Source organism: Ambystoma mexicanum, chromosome 3q (genome assembly GCF_040938575.1).
Source record: "Ambystoma mexicanum isolate Mex_15411 chromosome 3q, UKY_AmexF1_1, whole genome shotgun sequence".
Classification (NCBI taxonomy): Eukaryota; Metazoa; Chordata; class Amphibia; order Caudata; family Ambystomatidae; genus Ambystoma; species Ambystoma mexicanum.
Window position 1 is genome coordinate 59,967,374 of NC_090926.1, and position 24,809 is coordinate 59,992,182.

Consider the following 24,809-nt stretch of genomic DNA (forward strand, 5'->3'; position numbering starts at 1 on the left):
TATCATTTTATAAACTGATACTTACACATTGTTGCATTTGCTTTTTTTTCTGGTGTTTGTTTTGGGAACCATATTCAATTTTAGATATCAAGTACAAATTTAAAATTGTATTAGACCCCCAGATCCTTCAGGTTAATATGTCTGAAGAAGCCTAAACATATAAGGGAGATGCATTTTAGACTAAACTATCCAGTTACGAATTTTATGGTATATAGAAGGCTCTTATTGCCTTAGAATGGACATAAAGCCCAAATTTTGTAAGGAATCTACACTTACCTTATTCTGGCTTGGATGGGTTTCCCCATTGATTTTTTTTAAACCTCACAGTGATTCTGCCGTGGGTAAAACAAAATGGCTGCAATTTGTATGTACGTCATCGCGCCGGCTGCACGTCACGGCCATTTTGCTTGAGGCACAACACGCCTTAACTGGGAGTTGGAGGTTGTCCCAAACAGGACTTTAACTTTATTTATGAAAAACATGAGTAGTGCCTGAGAACCTATTAATGTATATTCACTGTGAACAGAGTGTGCCATAAGCAGGGCAGTTAGTGCATTCATATTTTACGGATAATCCCAAGAATAATAAGTCTCAAAGTAAAACTAATGGACATTATTTTGAGTGTCTATTGGAATAGAACAGTGTGATAATAAGAAAAAATGTGAAAGACAGTTAGCCATAACTGTGAAAATGCAATCATGATAACTAAAATGTCATGGCGTTGATACTTGTAAAAATGGGATCACAGAAAGTGATTCATAGCAGTATCCGAGTTTAAACCGAAATAGCATGTGTCCAGAATGTTTATCCAATAACATTCTCTTCAACGTAGATTTAGTTTCTTATTGCCTCCTCTTGGTAGGAGCTGAATGCTTTCCAATCCATATAATGTGATTTTCTGAATGTCCTGTTCTGCGTGATCAGTTGTAAAATGGTGAGCTAGAGGATACTTGAGATCCTTATTTTTAATTGCACGCACGTACATGTTCTGCAATTCTAATGTTGAATGAACAAATGTTGCTGCCAATATAGATTTTAGGGCATGTACATTGTATTGCATACACTACATACTTAGTGTTGCAATTAAACTGCATAATCCAACAAGTTTTTCCATTTAGTAATTTGAATTTTTTTTCCCATTTTCAGAAAATGGGCACATGGTACACTTGCCACATTTATAGATCCCCTGTAGTACTTTGTTGTTTTAAAGTTGTTGGAGTCATGCCTCTTTGATTTGTGACTTGAAATGGGATGGGCTTATTAGATTCATGATTGTTTTCGCCCAGTGAATGCGATTTCTGGATTGTCTTCTATAAATGAGGCAAGGTCTGGATCTAACTTCATGATTGACCAATTTCTGGTGAGTATTTGTCTCAGTAGGTTTGAGAGCTATACGTGATAATAAAACTCACTGGGCATACATTTGGCCTCTTAGGTGGTGGGAGTTTTGAAAAGAGGAGATCTCCCGGGGTACGTTGAAGAGTTTTGGCAAATGCTTTCTGAAGAGTCGTCCTGTGCTAACCTCTGTCTTGACATTTATGAAGGCTGATTTCTGCATGTTTTTCAAAATCCAATTGTTGTGTACAGTTTCCTTTAATCCTCAATAGTTCACCAAAAAGAATATTGTTAATGACATGAGTTGGATGGTTGCTTGTGGCGTATAGTATGCTGTTTCCAGCCATAGGTTTGATGAACAACTTAGTTTGGATTCTGTCATGCTCCACATAGAGCTCCAAATCTAAAAAGGTCAGATGGTTGATACCATTGTGCAACGTGAATTTCAAATGATAATCATTGTTGTTGAGATAGTGAAAGTAATCCATTAAAGAGGATTCATCATCTTTCCAAATGATAAGAATATCGATTTATCAACCCCAATATATTATTTGATTTGTGTTAGTGAACCAGATGTTGCCAGGCAAAATTAAGTTCTTAGTGACCCATGTACAGATTTGCATAAGAGGGTGCGAATTTAGCACCCATGGCCATCCCTTGATTTTGTCGGAAAAGTTGGTGGTCAAAAGTAAAAATGATATTTAACGGGAAATGCAGCATTTCAACAAGCATGAAATTTTGAGAATGATAGGAAACCTAACAGGATTTCAGAAAGTAATGAATAATGTATATGCCTTTGCTGTGAAGGATACTACTATATAGTGATGATACGTCCAGAGTAACCAGTCTGTACTCTGTTTCCCAAATAATACTTTCTAGCTGTTGGATAACATGTTTAGTGTCTTGGATGAAAAAAGCTAATCCTGAAGCAAGTGGTTGCAGATGGCAGTCAATGTACTGTGAGATGGGCTCAGTAAGGGAACCAATACCATTGATAATTGGTCTACAGTTTGGAAATCTATCAAATGGTTCATGGCTTTTAGGGATAAAATAAATGTAGCCATGATAGGAAACGGAGTGTGCATGAAATTATATTTATCGTCAGACAGTAATCCCAAATCTAGCCAGTGTTTGCTAATGGTATACCAATCTTCAGTTAGATTCTTGAGTGGATTGGATTTCAGTTTTTCATACCAGTGCTCATCATTAAGCTGCTGGTATGCTGCAGCTATGTAATCTTTAGATTCCATTATGAATTACTTGCAATTTCTTTATGTTGGTCTTTGAGGTGCCTATTAAAAGGCTATTGGAACAATCCACCTTGCAATTTATGATAGCAGCTGCTATCATATTGGAAACATATGGTGCCACTCCCCCAAAACTAGGTTACCCTCAGCACGTTAAGCACTCTGTTGCTTCCTAGCTAGTTTAGGCACTATATAATATGCAAATATATTAGGCACTGCCCTCTGTGGAAAAGAAGCCATTGTAGCAGGTTGTGCAGTATCTCATGATTACACCACATCAGAGATACATAACCAGTATCACTAAGGTAACTTGAGGGATGTTACACATCTGGATTCATGTGCATCACAAAGCTATGCATGCTTCATGCTAAATATATATTTGTATTTATAAGGTGCTGACCCACAAAAAAAATCTGGTACAATATTAGAAAGCAAGTGGCTTTGATATATTGCTTGTACAGCAGCAATATCTGGTGCCGGCATGGTGCTTAGCAGGGAACAGACATAATGTGACTGCTAAAAAAAAGAAAAATGACTGGTTTCATTGGCATTTTCTTTTCTTAATAGTATAATGTAATAGTAGAGCAGTCGCTTTGACATTGGTGCAGAGTCTGCTAACGCAGGTTCGAATCCCGGCGGGGCCAAACTCAGCCTTTCATCCTTCCGAGGTCAATAAATGAGCACCGCGGGTAATAACAAGCAGCGCTCAGATACCCGAGGGTTCGTAGCGCTATATAAATGCCAAATTATTATTATGTACAAAACCAAATAGAAAATATTTATCTGGCCGAATTCCATTCTTTCATCCTCTCACAACCTCCCTCGCTGTTCTCAACAAAATCTACTCTCCTGCCCCAGTCTTGTTAATCAAATATGCAACACATGCACATTTGTTCTTCGATTTACTGCGTAAATAAATCTGAATAAGATGTAGAATATTGTAACTTTGTTCATAGATGAAGAGTGAATCTTTTACTAACATTTCCATCGCTAGGATAATAGCTACATCATGGTCTGCGACACCAAGACACCACCAAACCGCACTACTCCCACAAACAGCACAGAATCACCCTTGCCAAAACATACTGCCATTCTCCATTACCAAATGACTACCCCCTCCAATTATTAGCGTCTTGTTTTTGTCCCTAAAATTGCAGAATTTCATGGAGACATTACAGACTCCCATGGACGATTGGGGGAATTTCAATGAATGCTGAACATTTTGAAATAAAAGGCTGTCAATTTTAGATTAGTTTCAGCTATGAACCTGTAAAACATCAATGCTGCATAGGCCCCACAGCATCTACCTCGAGTTATGGAAATCCCTCCAACTGAATTTCAGAGGTTTTGTGAAAGGAAGTGCTTTATAGAGCGACTCCTCAATCAAGAGTATTTGTGGGGGTGTTTGTCAGGGCTGGGCCTTGGGACTTATTTCTGAGCACCGGCACTTATTGTCTCCAACCAAGTTAAATGATGTGATTTTGTTTCCTTTTTGTAACTGTTAGTCTTAGTCATAAAACAAGAAAGAACAATGTGAGCCAATGTGATTTTATGCTGTTTTCATAAATATCAATTTGATACCATACACTTAAATCAATATCAAATTCTATTGATATTAACGGTTTATAGTGAAAAGACTGGAAAAAAAAATATTGAAAAAAAAGGTCGAACCCAAAAATCTCGAAAAAAAAAAACATTTTTTTCAATACGTTTTTTTTTCCGAAATGGGGGTTCCCCTCTAACCCCCCTTTTTTCATTTTTTTTCATTTTACCGCCTTTTTTTTTACTTACCTGATCCCAAAAATACATATAAATAAATAAAAAATTCGATTTTTGTTTTTCAAGATTTTTTTTCTCAATCTTTTTGTCATTCGATATTTTTTTTTCGCCCTTTTGACTGACCACCGATATTAACATATCCGATAAACATCTATGACGCCAATTGGTTACATCATGATTTAACAATTTCTCAAATTCTGAGATTTAAAAAATGACACCAATAATGATTGCCTTGTGACTCAAAATAACAATGACAGACATTTGTTTTCCAAGACTGAATCAATAACACTAATAGTAATGTCCTTGTTACTCAAACGGACAATGACTGGCAAATTCATACTGCATATGTTCGAAACACAAGTTAGCCAGTCATAGTCCGTCACTGTCAGTTTGAATACCAAGGACATTATTATTAGTGGTGTTATTAATTCAGTCTCAGAAAACCATTGTCAGTCATTGCTATTTTGAGTCACAAGAAAATCGATGTTTTATTCAATCTCAGATTTCGAGAAATTGTTAAACGAGGACATAACCAATTGGGGGTCATAGATGTTTATCGGATATATTAATTTCAATAGACTTTGACATTGATTCGATACACATATGGTATCATCAAATTGAGATTCAGTAAAAATAATCTTTTAGATAAGATGTGAAAGAGTGTTTATTACGAAGACCAAGATTTAAATTCATCAGAGCATACTCTGCAAATCACAAAACAAATTACTTTGTATTCTGGTTTTTCCATCCTTAGTGGGTTTCATGTTGTTTGGGACAGAGTAGCAAAGTCCTTCAATTATAAATGACACAGCAAGATACAAATATATGGACTGGATGCAACCTACCTGCAACATGCTAGAAGGTGACCGAGCTGGGCACTCATGTTGGTCATGCCAGCGCACTGATCCAGTAAGCCTCTGTGACATTGGTGCCATTCTGCTGCTGCAATATCTGACACTGATGCAGGAGGGTGTGAGGTACTGGCAGCAGTCAGGGTACCTGGTCACTAGTTTAGCAGGCAGGCAAACTTGTATATGTTCCATTAGGACAATGGCTTTGCTGTGCGCCTCTGCAGACAGCATCACTCTGCAGTCACATGCATAGAACATCCTCATTCTTTTGGAACACTGACATCATCGGGTGCACCAATAAGGAGGCACGTGCCAGGCTGCCGGCTCACTGAGTCTTAAAAACCCACTGGCACATTACTACGATCAGTGGGTAAGATGGTGCCCTGGGCACAGAGGACAAGACTGCCACCAGCACCCCGAAAAAAGCGATGCCAGGGAAACACTCTACTAAGGGGGAGTGCCCGTGTTGAGTGCTATCCTATCAAAGAATAACCTCTTGAGGTTTTGGACTATAAAGTTAATCATTTCAGTAAAGAGTTGGCTGCATTTGTCTATCACTTTACTATAGGAGGTAAACACTTTTGCTCCATTTTCTGCAACTAGACGGTTAGAATGTTCCACTTGCTACCTTTAGAATATATATCAAGGATGGGGCGTTTAAATAAAGCAGTTGACTCTAGTTTAAAAGTCAACCACAATGCTATATTTGATCATTTGAATCACATCACTGCAATGAGCACAAACATGTGGGGAGCTGAAGTGGCTGGGAGCAGCAGTCAGCGACCAGTGTCCGACCCGATGTGGCACAGGTATGGCAGAAAATATTTGTGCCCTGGCACTTATCTACAAATTACGCATTGCACCATGGTATTTTTTTTTAAAGCACCTGTGTAGCTATAGCTTTTCAGTGGGTGCACGCCCACCTGTACACCATCAACATCTTTGACACCACACTGACTTGTAGATGTTGGACAGAAACTCAATGACAAGCTACCCGCACCAATTTTTATCTCGGATGATGCCGCCGATCTTACAGGCAGACTATTCGCCAAGTGGCAAACCTGCGAGCACACTAGAACATACACAGCAAAAGGTTGCTTTAGCACAGATGGTTGGTCGCTCCCGCTTAATCCAAGCAGACTGGGTAAAAAGTACGTTTAGTCTTCTACTAGAGACATGCTCACCTTCAGGTCTGCCAAGGCACTCCCCACAGATCACCACAACCATGCCCATTAACTTCACTACACAATTTACTTCGAGAATACCCAACTGGGGTGGACAACCCCTGCCATGAAAGTTAATATGTGCACCCTATTAAGAAGCCAATGCAAGAAACTAGAGGGGAAAAGAAACGGGGTGGCCACCCCTTGCAGGAAATGCAGGGTGTCACACCTGGCAAGCAGCAGTGTCAGTCTTTACAGGTGGGAGAAAAGGAGAAAAGGTTTATTCGTCCCAGCACGAGGGAAAGTAAGCAGATCGCTCCCTTCAAAAGGGGGCAAGCGGATGTCTGGCTTTCCAGCGACTGAGGAGCATTCTGCTTCCATAAGAGGGTAATCTCGAATGTTCGTCAACTCCAATCCGTACCTCTGCAACACTCACCTGCTACCCTGTTTAGGCATTCCGCCTCACCTTGAAAACTATAAATCGTGCTCCTCGCAAACAGCCTGGGGAAGACTGAGGTTTCCAAATTAGAAAAATCAATTTTTTCAGCCTGTGTAAGCACTACGCAAGGAGGAGTCTCTTTGCGGTTTTCCATATGCATTTTTTATTTTTAAATTAAATCAATTATCTTTAATCCTACATAATAAACCCAGATGGCTCCCAAAAACCCCTTAAATGTGTGGACCCAAATGTATGCGGCACTACGATGCAGCTATCCATTCTTACACCCATGTGTACAGCAAGTGATGCCGGGACAGGCAGGGGATGATGCGCCCAGGCTACAGGAGGCTCATTTCCACGTAATTCTCGAGACAGAAGAATGGAAAGATGGGTCCTGAGAAGGTGGCTTTGCTAAATGTGTAGAGATGTTCCGTGGTTTCTGCGTTGTACAAAGACAGCCTTCGCCTTCCATAGTCCAGATACACTCCCAACTTTGAAACGGTGCTTTGCGGGTACAGGGTGGTCTCTGGGATGGTATGAATCCCATACATACCATCATAGCTCCACATAGCCCAGACTCCCCACTCGGGCGACCATGCGAACGATTCCTTCCTGCTCACAGACTCTGCTGCTACCCCCACAGACCATCCGCTAGAGCGATCAATCCGCACCTCCCAGTAATACCTCCCAAAAGTAAAGCCTTTGACCCCCATCACAGCGCGACAGGCGGTGAATCTCTTTGGGTTTTCTGGCAAACATCTTGTGCCATATGCAAGCTTCACACGTGTCCGACGCCCAAGCAGGAGAAGTTCAGGGTGCGCAGTGTCTGGATCCAGAGATACCAATACTGCAGGGAGAGAAGAGACCACAGACTTATCAACAATGCAACCCAAAGGCAACACATGCACATACCAAAGATAAGGGCAAACAAAAGTGACCATAGATGCATAGACAAAAATGTGCGTGGATATGAAAAAATTAACAGTCAACTTCATAAGTATTTAAAAATAAATTCAATAAGTTCAACTTCAAAAAAAATTCAACTGACCTATAGACTTGGATAAAATATTGTCCATAGACCTAAATCAAACCCTGGTTTTAGCTTTTTTTTTAAAAAAAAAGGTGACAAGAGGCAGGAAACAGCAACAAAAGTGAATATTAACAAATGTTGTAAAAGGCTTGGATCAGAACAATCAAGCGGCCAATTCCTGCAACATCCAGGGTTCTAGCTCAGCGGTCGAAACCACACCTTCTCCCCTAGCACAGCAGTTGGTACACAGCATCCTGCTGATATGTGAGAGTAATACCTACCAGCAAGTACCTCTTACTGTTTTAGGGCCGGGGGCGCGGGGGGGGCGGGAGGATAGTCTGCAACCTGGAGCTCTCCCGATGTTTTGACCTGCTACTCCCATGATCCCTCAGCAATGATCAACCTACGTGGGGCTGAAGGGATTAGTAGTGCAAAACATCAAGAGAACCAAAGGTTGCAGACCCCAGTCTGTGGGAGCTTGGGGAGGGGGCAGGGGGGAGAGAGAGAGAGGAGTACCTTACTTCACCACCCCTCTTCTTTGGCAGGGCATATCCATTAATTTACCAGGAAGCATTTCTTCCCTCTTGCCATAAGTGTTGCTAGGATGAAGTTATCACCCAGCAACAAGGGCTTGCGCTCCTGGGTTTACACCTGCAGCAGACCACAACCACAGGGATTAAAGAAAAATCTTTCACAGTTATCTTGTTCAGCCGAGATCCCATTCATATGCGAAGGACACCCAGATTGGTCCAAGTGTCAGAGGGAGTCCAGACCAGCTCACTAATTTGCCTGGGCCCATTTAGGGACTGGATAAGCCATAATTTCCTCCAGTTTAATGAAGGGACAAAGGAGCTGCTGAGTCTTTTGATTGACTTCAGGGAGAGATGCTCTTCCCCATTTCTTTCCAGCAATCCTGCAACTTAATGATAAAGTGGGTAAGCAAAGAGTGGTGCTGGATGCAGATCTTGGTCCTCGCAAGTGGCTGCTACTGTCAAGCCAGTCTTTGCACTCGAGCATCACAAGTTTTTAGCGTTATGCGTTGTAAGGACAGCTTTCTTTTTTGTAGGGATTTCCATCCAACAGTGTGTACTTCTAGAGCTTTTCCTGTAACAGTTGTGAGCGGATTTTCTGTGAAAGACCAGTTAGTGAAAAGACTCATGGATCTGCAACAAATTAATCGTTGCCAGTTCTAGTCTTTGGCTGGGAGTAATCCCAGAGCCAGGTAGACACTCCTTGAGCACCCAAAGCCGGAGCTGACAAAACTATTGCTCCAACTGCAGGGTTAACAACACATAGCCAAGGATGCAATGTGCAAATTCACCACCAGTCAAGTCAACATCCTCTACACATTCAGCTGTAGAAGAAAGCTTGCCAATAGTTTATCCAACATACTATTCATAGGCCGAGGGAACAGGAAACCTGGGGCATGCACAGGCAGCACCAGAGTGATGGGAAGGGGAGAGTGAAATTTAAGTTGGTGGACAGAGCAGATAAATGGTTCGTCCAGTCCCCTAAGCCCAAAGAGGCTAGTGCCACCTAGGAGTAGAAACCAAAGCTATGTTCTAATAAGATTATTTCACCACGCACTGCTGGGGTTATGAAAGAGAAAGGATGGGTTAGTCTGTTAAAAGATGGGGAAAAAGTGTGTGGCGTTTTGCATTTATGGTGCAGATTGGAAGTACTCTGAGCGCTGTATGCATGCTTTTGAACTGGACCTTCCAGCCCTTTAAGATGAGACAGCAATACCCTTGAGATAGATGGGGATGCAGAATGTTATTCAAACATCAATAATCAAAACAACTCAGTTGGCAAAAAGATAACTGTTTTAATATCAATTATCTAAAACAGGGAGTACAATGGACATCAGCAGACGTCTCATCATGATCTCAAAGCATTTCCTATAAAAAAAAAAAACACCTTTATAGTAAATATTCATCATTGATAATGTTAACCTGCGTATCACCAACGTCATCCTACGTGGCAAAACGTATAGGATCTACACGAATCATCTAGGTATACGATCTATACTTGTTTGTACAGTGAACCAAATTGATAGGCTTCTTAACATCAGGTGGTGCAACTAAGCCCTTCCCTAAAATATGTCACTATGAATGTCACTAAATATACGTCGTCTAATTGGCTACACAACTATAGGAACCTTGATCATGCAGTCCTCTATCATTGGTTACTTTCCAAAATCTGTCAGTACCCTCCCAATCTACGTTAGCAGCGCACAGGCTGAGCGTCCAGGTGCAGATAAACTTGTCTTATCCACAACTTCCCACCAATTAGCATGACCATCCATTATCACCTGAGTGTTCTGCTGTCAATTAGGGCTTTGACCTGGTCCTTGGAAATGTTCCTTGCTACTGAAAAATTCAGGGGAGTGAAGGCACACACTACCCTCGTGCGTAGGTGTGACCATCATGCTCATCCGACTTCTCCCCACGTGACTAAAGACCACGAAATCGAGCTTTCAGTGTATTAATAGACCTCTGATGTCTACTTGTTCTCGTCCACGCCTTCCGAACAGGAAGCTTTGTTCTTTCAACCGATTTGCATCCAATGTCAGCTCACCCCAGTCTGATAAGGCCATGGCTTCTTGGCTCATCCAACCTTGCCTTTCTGAGTTTTCTCCTGTAATTCACTTGTTTTTCTGACTGCGACAATCGAAAAAACGATCTTCCTTCTTTTGCTCAGCACTGCTATTGTACGTAGTGGAGACTAGATGTTTCTGTATAATGACAGAGCCATAATATCAACATTAATTGTAAAGATACTAATGGCTGCAATCAATGATTTATCATTTCCTGCCTTTTTTCTACGCTCCAATTGAAGGTTAGCCTTTTGTTAGGCAGATTCCTGTGCAGTGCCCTTAGGGACCACTACACACAATTAAGACTACAGGTGGCAATACAAGTTTTACATTTGGTACAAGACTGTACTACTATGTCAGAGTGGTAGCAGTGGCGGAGCAGCCAGGCTCATCTCAAGAGTAGATGAGCAGTAGCAGAGATTACACAAATAGACCACAATTACTGTGACTCAAGCAAACACTGACTCAAGGTTTCAGGTAGAAAAATATAAGTACATTTATTTTTAAACCATTTGTTATAAACGCAACACTTCTATAAAATTTAAAACCACATGAAAAATATACAACTAACCAATTCACTTTGTAGAGTATGTCTCAAGGTAAGTACCCTGTGTTTGAATGGACCGGTGTTATCAACAAAACACGTTACCGTGAATACAATTGCGATCACTTTTTGACAGTTCGGTCTACTGAATAAACGCGTATCCGTAACATGAAAGGCTACCGGGGCAAAAACACACTTCGCACCTGAGATACCCAGAGGGAGTTGGAGGCAAAAATCACAGGCAATATTATAGTTAGGCAGACAGAATCGAGAATCACTCGTTGACAGGAGTTCAAGAGTCAAAGGGCCGGAGCCAGGGTCAAGTGACACCGGGGGCCTGTTGTCGAGGATCACACAGTCAGACAGTTCACGATTCAACGTAACCAAGAGTACTTTGATATTGTCAATGTTCGGAAGCAAAAGTTATAAGAAGGAGGGAAGACAAGGGCAAGCCTTGGAGATGAAGAAAAGGGGTTCACCCTGTTTCCTCAAGCAGAACACAGTACCTTATTCCAATGGTGCAGCTGCTGCCCTGGCAGTTGTTCCTGATGGTTTCCCGCAGACCCACGGTTCCTGGAGCTTCGAGGTGAAGGAGGACGTCTGAAGGGCTCTGCACAACACAGGGATGAGGCCGACAGCAGCGATGGTGAATAAAAGGTGCGCTCCTTAAAAACAGGAGAGGCTCTACAGCAGTGTGCAGCAATTTCGACCAAGGAAGAGGATCCTCTGGCTGTGGAAGATGAGCTGGTTATCCCCACCAAGCTCAAAGGAAGAAGACTCCGGACTGGATCTTCTCTGGTCGACGAAGGGTAGATAGTTCAGGACTGCAACAGGGCTTCACCGGGACGGGATAGCTGAAGCAGTCGCCGTTCTCTCTGCTTCTCTTCGGTAGTTCCAGTGGCGACTCTGACTTCTAGCCCAAGAGACCTGCCTTTTATGCGCAAAACCCCCATTCACACAGCCTGGCTGTCAATCACCCAGCAGGGGGGTTGTCCAGCCTGGACAACCACCTCAGCCAATCATGGCTGCACCCCTCCCTCACATTCAGCCCACTTAGACACCCAGGCGCCAAGAGTAGGGCTTCTCTGTAGAAGCCCGCCAAAAGACGGTGAACAAAGAAGGCGAACCTGGTTTGCCGCACAAAGTAAAACACAAGAAGGACTTTAACAAAAAGAAATGGCGAATAAACCCGACCAGAGCCAAGAGAAAGACAATTTGGTCAAGCAGGTTTATGTACGAGGCTAATATAATAACCTAAAACAATACCACGTTTATCTAATATAATTGCGGTAGAAAAGTTAGGGTAGATACCACTGCCACCAGCCTAGTCTGAATGTTAAAAGAGCGAAACAATGCTCTAGGAGGTACAGATAAAAAGGGATACGATGTAACCCTTTCCAGTATCCATGGAAGATGGGGTGTACTGGATCTGTGGTAGATTAAGTAAAGTTAATGGCAACTTTACCCTTTTCTGGGGGACGGTAGTCAGCCTCAGAAATGGAGTCGGTGGGAAGTCTCAAAGACAACCCTGTGCCACTGCACTGAAGGTGCTGTGTGACACACAAAAGAAGGGGGCTACTGAAGTGGTGTAACTCCAGAGTCCACAATCACAAAAACAGAGGAAATACACATGGCAAAACACAGGGAGTGGGGGAAAAGCTCACACTCTTACCAAGTGGAAACAAATAAACTCCAGAAGTCCAGCAAAGCTGGTGGGGGACTCACTAGGTGAGGGAAATTAGCCATCAATGAGAATTCTCCCTAACACCATTTAATGGCTATATGTCACAAAAATTCTTTTTGATGAGATGTTTTGAACTGATGTTTAATAATTTAATACTTGTTTTATGAATGTCTTAAGTAATTACAAATCAAAAATGTTTTTGTTAAAAAATGTTTCACCTTTGACCTGTCCTTTTAAGTTCTATTTTTCAATTCCTAAAGTCTATTCCTTCCCGGAACAGATAGAAGAACAAGTTACTTACCATATCTGGTAACGTTCTTTCGATGGGATGTTCCTCCAATCTGTTCCACATCTATGACAGGTAATGTCCACAGCTGTGCTGCTTTGGAAAATTTTCGGCAGAGGCCGTCCTGCGTCGATCCGTTGTCCCTCGAGGGCCTCCGTCGAGGGTCAACGTCACCGGATGTTATATATAGGACGCACAGCGCCCGTAGCCTCAGTTGTAGTTTTTTCCCAGAAAGTGTGGCACCAATCTCCTGCCAGTATGACTGCAGATAGCCTTGCAGAAAAGTAAGCTGAAATCGCATAGGAAATCAGTAGAGGGGCAGGTTGGGAGGGCGATGTGGAATACGTCGGAGGAACATCCCATTGAAAGAATGTTACCAGATATGGTAACTAACTTGTTATTCGAGGGGATTGTGTCCTCAGACGTATTCCACATCTATGACAGACTCCCAAAGCAGTACCAACTTATGGAGGTGGGAAAAGAATTTACAATTTTAGAATTTTAGAATGCCTAATGAAATGGTTGAAAAAGGACTGCCTTACCAAAGGCCAAATCCTGCCCATGGATAGAGTCCAAGGAATAGTGTCTCACAAAATTATGCACAGAGGCCCATGCGGCTGCTTTACAAATTTTGCGAATAGGAACGCCCCTCTGTTGAGCAGTGGAGGCAGCCACACCCCTAGTAGAGTGTAACGTGCACCTGTAAGCCTACTGGAGGGTTCTTTCCCACCAAACGGTAACATTCAGAGATCGTCAAAATTATCCATATGGACAAGGTCTGTTTGGAAACAGCCTGACCCAAGCGCCTTCCAGCATAACCAACAAAGAGCTGATCGTCCACTCTGACCCGGGACATCCGTGAGAGATAGAAACTCAAAGCTCTCCTAGGATCCAACCTATGGAGCCTCTCCTCTTCCTTACCAGGATGTGGAGGAGGATAAAACGCTGGAAGAATCACCTTCCGGCTCAAATGGAATTCTGACACAACCTTCGGAAGAAAAGGCGGCCGCACCCGCAGGACAACCGTGTCCTTATGGAAAACAGTAAAGGGTGGCTTGGCGGAAAGTGCCTGAAGTTCACTCACTAACAGGTAACAGCAACTAAAAACACAGTTTTAAAGGACAACAGTCGCAACGGATAAGAATGTAAGGGCTCAAACGGAGCTCCTATTAGGAACTTTAAAACCAAATTCAAATCCCATCCCGGCACCTGGAAAGGTGACAGTTGAAACACATTAGTTAGCCCTTTTAGAAACTGGGAAATCAAAGGAATCCTGAAATAATAACATTCCTCAGACGAGCACTTAAATATGGGCAGCGCCGCCAGGTAACCCTTAATGGTACCCACTTGCAGGCCCTTGTGGGCTACAGAAAGCAAAAGACAAAACCAAAGGAATGGAACATTGGAAAGGATCCACATTCTGTACCCTGCACCAGTCACAGAACATTCTCTAACGGCAATGGTACAAGGATTTTGTTGCGGGCCTTCTGGCCGAGAGCAACACCTCCATCACGTCTTCGGGGAGGCCCCAATCCTTATATCTCAACCTTTCAGATACCAAGCATGAAGGCTGAGAGACTTGACCTCTGGATGGAGAACCCGACTCCCCTCCCGTGAGAGCAGATCGTCTGGGTAGGGAAGACGGTGTGGAGGGCAGATGGACATGTCTAGAAGGTCCGGGTACCACGCTCTCCAGGCCCATGCCGGAGCAATGAGGATCATTCGGGAACCGAAACTCCGTAACCTCTGCAACACTTGGGGAATGACGGTGACTGGAGGAAATGTGTACAGCAGTGGGAAGGACCACTCCACTACGAACGCGTCCCCTAAGGCTCCTCTTGGGGGAAATTCCTGCAAGCAGAATCTCTCGCACTTCCGGTTGACACTGGTGGCAAAGAGATCCACTTGTGGGGTTCCCCACAGGGCAAAGATCTCCAAAAGAACTTCCTGAGACAGCTCCCACTCGTGAGAGACCATGCTCTGCCTGCTCAGAGCATCCGCCGCCACGTTTCCGTCTCCGGCCAGATGAACTGCCGAGATCAAAATTTCCTGCTGGATGGCCCACAACCAGAGCTGCATCGCCTCCCTGCACAACGGGAGTGACCCTGCCCACCCTTTTTTGTTGAGGTAGTGCATGGTCACTGTATTGTCCATCATAATCAGGACAATCTTCCCCCACACAGATGGCAGAAAAGCCTTCAGGGCTAGCCTGACGGCCCTCAGCTCTAAAAGATTGATGTGGAGTCCGGACTCTGACGGAGACCAACGTGCGCTGGCTGTCAACTCGTTGGCATGAGCGCCCCAACCTGTGAGGGATGCGTCCTTCACGATCGTCACCTCCGGCCAAGGTTGCCAAAATGGTGCTCCCTTCATCAGATTGCCTTTGTTGGCCCACCATAGAAGATCCTAGGCGACTGAGGTCGGAATCTGAATGGGATCCGACATCCTGACGGAGAACTGGGACCACTGCATCTTGAGAGCCCACTGCAGGTATCTCATCCACAGCCTGGCCTCTGGCACCAGGAAAATGCAGGCTGCCATGAGGCCGAGCAACCTCAAGAATTCGAACGCCAGGAGACTCTGGGCACGTTAAAACTTGTCCACCATCTGCAGAATGTGATGAGCCCTCACCTGGGGAGGCGAACACTGCCCCAGGGATGTGTCTAGAACTGCTCCGATGTACTGGAGCCACTGGCTAGGTGTCAAATGTGACTTCTTTAAATTGAGGGAGAAGCCCAGCTTGTGAAGGGAGAGGCAGGTGACGGACAGATGATCCAGGGCTTGCTCGGGAGAGCGTGCCCTGATCAAGCAATTGGCCAGGTAGGGGTAGACGTGAATCCCCCCTATCCTGAGATACGCTGCCACCACCACCATCAGCTTGGTGAAGACCCTCGGGGCGGAGGTCAATCCAAATGGCAGGACCCGAAACTGAAAATGCGAGTCACCAACCGCAAACCTCAGGTAGGTCCTGTTCTTTGGATGAATCGGCACATGAAAGTAAGCATCCTTGAAGTCTAGAGACACCAACCAATCCTGAAGTTGAAGGGCCTGGAGGACTTGAGAAAGAGTTACCATCTTGAGCTTGTCCTTCCTGAGGAGCTTGTTCAACCAACGCAAGTCCATGATGGGTCTCAATCCCCTCCCCCCCTGTCTTTTTTCAGGATAATAAAATAAGGGGACTACCACACCTTGTTCCTCTCCACTACAGGCATCAGTTCTATGGTGCCTTTCTCCAGCAGGGATAGTATTTCCTGCACAAGGAGCGGATCCGGACGCTTCAAAGAGCTTCCCTGGTAGATTGTCGTGAGGCCTCTGCCAGAAGGGAAGACAGTAGCTGTGGGCTATGATCTCCAGAACCAACACATCTGAAGTAATGGCCCGCCATTCTCCAAGAAGCTGCGCAAGTCTGCCCCCAACAGGCGAACCATGGTACATGGCCTCATGACTGAGCGGGCGCAGCTGCAGCTGTGCCTGGGGGCAAAGAGGCAACTGCCCGAGCGGCTTTGGCACCCCGAGTACCTTGCTTTCCACCCTGGGTACTCCTACGGTGGCCCCTTTGACTGGCAGCTACTCTCGATCTACCAAAGGAAGAGTAGTACTGAAAGGAACCTCCCCTCCATTGCTGTCCCCTAGGACGAAAAGGCGGAGGTTGATGTACTGCAGCGCTCAAAGACTTCGCTGCAGCTTTGGAGGTCTGCAACCTCTCAAGACTCTTGTCAGCCTTGCTGCCAAACTGATGAACACCATCAAAGGGCATGTTCAGAAGACGGGCTTGCACATCAGGAGCAAACTCCAACTTCCGCAACCACGCAAACCTGCATATCACGGTGCACGCAGCCATGTACCGGCTGACAGTCTGCCGTGTCCAGACTAAAGCGATTCATGGCATCCTGGTCTTGCACGTGGGCTAGAAAACTATCCCTTTCTTCCCCTTCGGGAATATGCTCAGCCGCCAAAGACGCACAGTTCCACAGAGAGTGTGTAAATCTCCCTAAGGCACACGTGGAGTTGGCTGCCTTCAACGCCATACCCCCAGCCGAAAATACCTTCGCCCAACCATCAAAATGCTCATCGTCCCTATCAGGAGGGATGATGGGTACGCAGCCTGCTTCTAGGAGGACGTAGCCGCCTTCACCAAAGTCTCCGGAGTAGGGTGCGTCGATAAGTAGCAGGGGTCACTACTGGATGGCGGTATTTCTTAGGAAGCGACTTACTAACCGCCGGTAAACTCTCCGGAGCAGTCCAAGCCGCCGCCGCCCTCCTTTGCAAAGCCATGTGAAATTGCAACACCGGGTCAGTGGGTGGATCTTGATCCAGGATGTCCATCAAATCATACTGAACAAAATCAACAGGTGGAGCAGACCACCCCAAGTATTCTGTCACCTTCGACATGAGACGCCAATAGGAGGAATCTGCATGCGCCCCAGGCTCAGGTCGGCCAAACTCCACCTCCGGAGAGGTGTCAAGGCCACTAGCATCATACAAGGACTGACGGAGTTCCTCCATTTGGCTATGCCCAGACAAAAGGTCATCAGGGACATCAGGAGGCACAGGCAAGGCCAGCTCCTCATCAGACAGTTCCTCAACCTCTGAAATATCCTGTAAAGGTTGGAAAAACTCCAACCTAGGAGGAGGAACAGAAAAGGGCTCAAAAACAGGCCTCAGACTTACTGGCAGCCCTCCTCAGAGGTTCCACAGCCCTCAAGGGCACCTCCGTCAAATCCTCCACAAATGGCGTGGAGGGCGCTGAAGGAATCGGTATCGACCGAGGCACCGACGGCGTCGAAGACCTCATCGATGACGGGGACCCAAGAGTGTCCCTCGACTGACAGCGTTGATGGCGTCGAGTACTTCGAGACCAGAGCCTCGAGAGAGCCCCTCGACGGATACGGCACAGATGACGTTGAAGCCTTCTTGGAAGGCTTCACAGGTTCCGACGCTCTCGATGGGGTCGAGGACCAGGACCTGGATCTGTTACGGCTATGGTGATCTCCCTTGTCCGAGCGGGACCTCGACTGCTCCCGATGATCGCGCCGACCGGCCGAGCCAAAAGGCATGCGAGTGGTGGACCTAGCCCGTTCCCCGCTGGCTCTTTTCGAAAGCACAGCTGGAACAGTGCCTTGCGACTCAAAAATCGCAATCATCTGCTGGCGGAATGCATCCCATTCGGCCAGCGACGAAGACTTGGTGGGACAAGTCAACCGTCTGGCGGAGTCCTCCTCCGACGAGGATGGGGAAGGCGACCGGTGACGGCGCTTCCTAGAATGCCTCGACGAGGCAGAGAAAAGGCGGTAACCACTCCTAGACCGAGACCCCCTGGATTTTCGCCAACACAAAGGGTCACCCCTCGAGTCATCAGTCGAAAGCCCAGCAGACTTCAAATTAAGGGGCTTAGACACTCTACCTACCTTCAGTTTCCCCTTATGTTCCCGCAAGGCCTTAGACGTCAGGGACTGGCAATCCTCGCAGTCGTTGTGGTGTGGCTTTCGCTGAGGCACCAGAGGCAGATGTCATGCGGGTCCGTGATGGACATCTTTGAACCGCAGTCCTGACATTTTTTAAAGCCCGACTTTGGGGTAGTAGAAGAAGAAGATGACATTGTACACGAAGAAAGAATCGAGTGCGCCGAGATTCTGAAGCAAACACGTTTGCGGAAAAAAATGGAACAGAGGCTACGGGCGCCGTCATCCTATATATAACATCCAGTGACATCGACCCTCGACGGAGGCCCTCGAGGGACAACGGATCGACGCCATCAACACAGGACGCCCTCTGCCGAAAATGTTCCAAAGCAGCAGAGCTGTGGACATTACCCGTCATAGATGTGGAATAAGTCGGAGGACACAATCCCCTCAAACTGACACTATTAGCAGGTGCATAGAGTGTTGAGTGGGTTTCCTTCCATATCTTTATATTGTACGTAGTGGAACATCCATCTTTTCCTGACTCCAATATATATGTATATGTACATGTTGGCGCATGCCACTCTGCGTATTTACAAGTGTGAAATAGCTCGATATCTTCATCTTGTTGTAGCATAAGTTTCTTCAACTTGATCCCAAGATGTCATTGATCTCGATACTTTCTTGATGCCTTATAGAATTGCCTGCATTCTCTGGACTCTGCATCTCTTCTCTATATACGTCAGCTTTGCATTTGTACAACATCATTTTTTCTCTTCGTTTCTACAGTTTGTCCTGTTTTGTTCCGGAGTATCACTCAGACAGCCATCATACTCTCTCATATGCGGGTATGGTTGTCTCAATGGGAACCTTGCTTCTAGGATTCTCCTTGGTATCTGTATTTCAAATGGCTTTGTAAGTGTGTCATATTCTGGCTTTCAGCAGATAGGCAATATGGGCGAAGTGATTGAGGTGGCGGTACTTAGCTCCTTCTCTACACTTTGTGTAGAGAGGAGAACCTCATGCTTGCACTGTGGGTATGTGTTGGCTGGGGGTTGGGTGTGTCATTTGGTGTTCAAGGTGTGGAGTCTGAGAAGGTCTTGAACGTCATGTGCAAGTGACCAGTTTGTATTTACGTGTGGTGAGTAAGGTGGAGAAAGTGAGGGTTAGTCAGAGGCAATGGCTGCAGGCTTCCATATCTAGTTCAAGCTCACACCCCTCTTTTAGGTGCGCTGTGGTGATCGCTGTTGGGCTACATTATGCTTGTAGCAGGCTGATGGCATGTGTTGTGGTTTTGGAATTAAGCAAAAGTGTAAGCTGTTCCCAGAGGTGTGGTAATGTTCTGGTAATTTGTATCCTTCGAAGAGTTCCATGTCTTAGTTGGTAGCCAGTATGGCATTCCATTAGGCTTCATCTGAGTATACAGTCGGTTAAGGGGTGTTTCTTCCACTGGTTGCCAAGTTGGTTAGTGTTTTGATTATGCGTAGAAAGCCAAGTTTAGATTTTCCAGAATTTTAGGTGGACCTGTAATGTGCATATTTCACTTGTAGCGAGTTTGGCCACAATAGTGGATAAGATTGTTCCTGTTTTTTTTGTAAATCACTTCTGGATATTCAATCTCTAGTTGGTTGGTAATGAGCAATAGATTTTACTTTGGATACATTGTGCTCCTTGGCATTTAAGCGAAATTCAGAAGGCCCTGAAGTGGATTATTTCCTTAACTAGTAGCCAGTGTAATGCTCTAAAGCTGGTGTTGTGGTCTCTCTTGTTGAGTCAGAGTAATAGATTAGCTGCTGTCTTTTGATCTTTGTGAGGCAGTCTGGCTAAAGTAGATACATGCTTTTGATATCTATTCTTGAGAGAAGTAAAGTTACCACGGACAACATTATGTGTGGGAAAGAAAGATTGGGCATAATCCATCTAAGTATAGAATGTGGAAGCACTTTGACTAGTGCTTTGACTGCAGGTTACAGCAGGAAGTTGTTCTTTAGTACGCAGAGATTCTAGGCCACATTAACCTAGGCAGTTACCCATTTTCAGCGCTCTGGGAGAGGCTTTTCATAAGCAGCATGAGGCTATCATTGTTTTGTCTGGGTTGAGTTTTAGATACTTAGTAGTAATCTGCTGGCTGACTTACGCAAAGGCAGTTACTGAGCATGGCACTGGAACTTTTCGCCGGTCGTTTCGTATTGGACTGGTCTGCATACTTGTAACAAGTGAGCCTGAATGTGTTTCTGATCATCTATGGGGCCATATAGTGGTTGAAGAGAGGAGCAGTGAGGCTCAGTTCTTGAACGCCACCAGTTATAATGTTTTGGTTTGAGCTGAAGGAAAAACTCAAGACAATTTGTTCAGTCCATTAGGAATAATCTTCTCCATTGTTAGTGGGGTGTTATGTAGTACAGTTTATTTAAGTATTCTGGTGATTTTACTGTGATTGATGGCATTGAAGGAGAGAATGTGGCACTGACAGTTTCAGCTACTGATGTTTTGAGGTGGTCCCAGATGGACACTATTGCCTACTTGGTGGCTCTCATTGATGAAAAACAGACTTGTGACTGATCTAAAAGGTTTATTAGACTGTACATGCTCCAGAATTTGGTCGTATATGTCTGGGCAGTGGTTTATCTGTGAGCCGGCTCCGTTGCTGAGATTCACCATTTTATTAAAGCTCGAGCAAAAGATTTTCAGTATGTGTTTGAGTTCTTGAGATAAACCAGAAACCAAAAGAGTACTCTTAGTGAAGGTCTTGTTTTAAATCCTTTCATCAGTGTGGTTGTGGGGAGGTGGGTTAGGGATTTGTTACTTTCGCTCCTTACTAATTAGTTGTTTACCTGCTGTATAGTTCATATAGTCTTTCCGAATTGGTTGGTGGTATATCGCACAGTTTTTGGGATGGTGCTTTTTTGCAAGATCTGGGTTTTTTCATCTCGATAATGATTTGTTACAAGGTTTCTCTCTGGTTGAGAGGCATTACTGACACGTTAAGCAGTAAAGGTTCTGCTTTTAGGATCTTAACTTTGATTTGGTGGATTTCTTTGGTAAGCGTCCCTAATGTTTGATTTCTTCTTCATCTTGCGGTCTTTATCCAGGAGAGCAATACATTTTAGAGGTGCAAAGGCATAAAGTGCCTCCTTTTTACGGTTCTTCCTTCCGGTAGTAACAGATCCAATTCATGGGGGTTTGGTAGAATATCTTCCATTAGATTTCCAAGTCCTTCAAAGTTTACTGCTTTCCAGCTTCTCCTGGTGGTGGTACGGGCTTCTGTGAGTCAGGAGTTTTTGCATTTCTGTGTTGACAGTGAAAGGTATCAGATGATTGCTTCATGGTACCGGAATGGGATGGGGCGTCCAGAAGGGAGTTGGTCATCAGGCTTTCACAGAAGATTGGCCAAGGTTATGACCTGCAGCATGTCTTGCTTCTTTCACCATTTTTTATTTTTAGCTCGAAGACAGCTATATAAGAGTACAGACTTCTGGGTGGAGAGTGTGCGCTCCTGAAACATGTTGAAACCTCAAGGAGTTAAGGCATTTGTGTACTATTACAAGGTTGGCAATAGCAATAGTTTTCTGAGAAGGTTGGGTTGTAAGTAGGTGGTCTGTAAATAGGTAGTAAAAGTGTTATTGGGAAGTGGACCATGAGTGCTTCACATTCAGTGAAGTCCAGGTGGTATAAAGTTGTGATTGATAACTTTAGGTCTTTTCTCCCTCGAACATTTCAGCCACAGGGTTTCAACCCAAATCCAGTTTCCTTGGGTGTTGAGTTTAACTCCCTTTGGCTCACGTTTGTTAGCATGTTGTAAAAACATATCAGAGCCATCTTTTTTTTAGCAAAACAGTTCAAGACCATTGTGGAATTACATGAAAGAGGAGGTGATTTAATAGTTACATGAGCAGGAGCAGTTTCTAGGTATGGTCTGACCAAATAAGCAGATTGTATCCTGGGCAAGAAGGCTAGATTATGCTACGATATGCTAAGTCAGGGCGGCGTGAAGCAGCGTAGGGTACCTGTGCCTCAGTGCAACAAAAGAAAACAGTGCAACAAAAATAAAGTTTGCAATAGGGTCTAGCGCCATGTGATTTTGCTGTGAAATATACACGAGGAAATGGATTGCTTTAGTATAAATGCTTTTACCCAGAGACCGCTAAAGACACTTAACCCAGGGGCAGGTTGTTGCAGGCAAAAGAGGATTGAATCCAATTTGTTTTACCCTCGGGTTTAAGCACAGAAAACCAATGTAGACTGCATTCAAGTGACCCAAGGCAAAGAAAGCATACTGCACAGAGCACAACAGTGCTTTGGGATACGCCTCACTCCAGTGCATATGGGCCAAAAAAATATCCCTTAAACAAGTATGATGTGAAATGCTTTAGACGGTTGAGAACATTAAGACATAAAACCGTAATCCCATACAAGTTTCATTTATGTATATCATGGTGCTGAAAACAATATTATCCAGTGCAGCACTATTAAAAAGGGAAGATGCAGAATGCAATAAAGTGAAATGCAATACATTTTTTACTCTGATGCCTATGAAGAACACATGGTAGTAATGAACAGCACTTTTTACATGGTGACACCTAGATGCAAAACACAAGTAAAATAAAATATGCTTTTGTCTGATTCCTAGATGTAGATCACAATATAATACAGTGCAACACGTTTTACCAGGGAATATCTAGATGCAGAGCACAAAGTAGTACAGTTCACTATGCTTTTGTCTGTTACAGCTTAATGTAGAACACAAGATCGAAAAATACAATTCATTATACACTTTGCTCTTGGACATCTGGATACAGGGAGATACAGAATAGAACATTTTAACTTAGGTTATCAAGAAACAGAACTAGTAGCTTGTGTGACACGCTTTACCTTAGTGCACTTGGAAGCGGTACCAGAGAGGTACTGTATAATACTCTATTTTCGAGGCAGCTAGACATAGAAACACAAAATGGCACTGCATAATGCGTTTTAACCCCGGACAACTAGTAGCAAGACACCAGGCTTATAGCTGGAGGGAGGATTGCAGTGGGCTATAATGTAACACCTTTTAACCAGAGGCAACTAGAAGCAGAACCTCATGTGGGGCGCTGCGATATGCTTTTCAATGGGACACCTAGGAGTAACAGCATAAAGCGATAGTGTATAGTATTCTGGAGTGTGTAATATATTTAGTTTGGCTATTGCAACAAGTCTAGTGGGTCAATTGGGGGTTGTGAAAGATGCTGCAGTAGATCCAGTCTATTAGTTTAAGGCAATTAGTTTAACATTGGTGAAGAACAACATCAAGTAGGGTAACAATTACTCTAGGCGATGGGGCAAAATCAATGCAGTAGGTTAATAATCAATCCAGGTTAAAGAAATTAATACAGCAGGGTAACAATCTGTTACTGATGGCATATTACGTTGTGAGAAAAATTGTAGGGCAGAGTCTCTTACCCGGTGCGCAAAAGGTTCTGGTGCTCTTGGCTGGGTATTGTAGCAGGAGAAGGGCTTGGGAGGCAGGCAAACAGGACGCTCCCTTAGTCGCCGACCTTAACCAATTGCCCCGTGAGGACTTGATTTATCCCAATCCCAACTATGCCCAAATTACAGGGCACAGCTGTGGGACCCCTAATAAAGTGCATCTCATGAGTCTATCTTTTCATGCATTCATCAGTAGGTACATTTTACATCTGCATTTATTCAGCATGTATTTAAGGATTACGTGGATTTACTCCCTTTCGTGTTTACGCACAATTGTGGGTGCAGGACAGCAGAACCAGAAATAGGTGCTGGCAAATGGGTGCAATATATATTGAGTGCATAGAGAATACTTCTATACTGCTCTATATAAAACAATCTACTGTGCAGCAGACTTTACAAACCCACACTCCAGCGGACCACTCAAAAGCAGTGCTGAACTCATGCCACGCACACTGAACCCCTCAATCACCTGTCCTCCGCCAGCCCTAGTGTCATGACGCGCACGCCATGGAAACTATGGAGACAATAGAAGAAGGGCTGATTCCATTCTACACCCAGCGGTCTAGTCTTCCACACACCCTCGCACGTCATGACGCATTGAAATAGGCGTCACACACGGAAGTCGAGGCGTTGCAACCTTGCTATTCCGCTAACTTCTTACGCTGTGTATTCTCCGCACTTGTTCCGCCTGTGCCTCCTCTCGTTTTCCTACTTGACCGCCGGCTTGTGCTGCTCGCTCAGTTCCGAGCCTCTCCCCATCCGGCTCGGCTTCCTGGATTCCCGCCCTTCTCGAGCAGCCTCTTTCCCCCTTGCTTGGCTCGAGTATTTTCCTTCGTTCCTCCTGTCCTGTTTGCTTCCAGTTCTTGTGCTGCTGTCTTGGTATGCTCCTTTCCCTCTGCAGCCTTCAGCTCTCCCTCTTCTACCCTTGGTGCAATATCCTTCCTGGCCACCGCTCCTGTTATCCAGGCTGAAACTCTTCTATCCACC

At 44.6% G+C, this 24,809-nt stretch overlaps 1 protein-coding gene across 3 annotated transcripts in view; it reads right to left on the minus strand.

Annotated features, from left to right (window-relative positions):
- Window positions 1-6,955: 6,955 nt before the first annotated feature.
- Window positions 6,956-24,809, minus strand: part of LOC138582111 (E3 ubiquitin-protein ligase TRIM39-like) — a 332,112-nt gene continuing 314,258 nt past the window's right edge. The window contains exon 8 of one of the 3 annotated variants that reach the window (XM_069653089.1): window positions 6,956-7,661. In XM_069653089.1, the coding sequence (XP_069509190.1) occupies window positions 7,153-7,661 (509 nt within the window). In that variant the 3' untranslated portion in view covers window positions 6,956-7,152. The remainder of the gene's footprint in view (window positions 7,662-24,809) is intronic. The other 2 variants (XM_069653091.1, XM_069653090.1) reach the window with 2 other exon arrangements.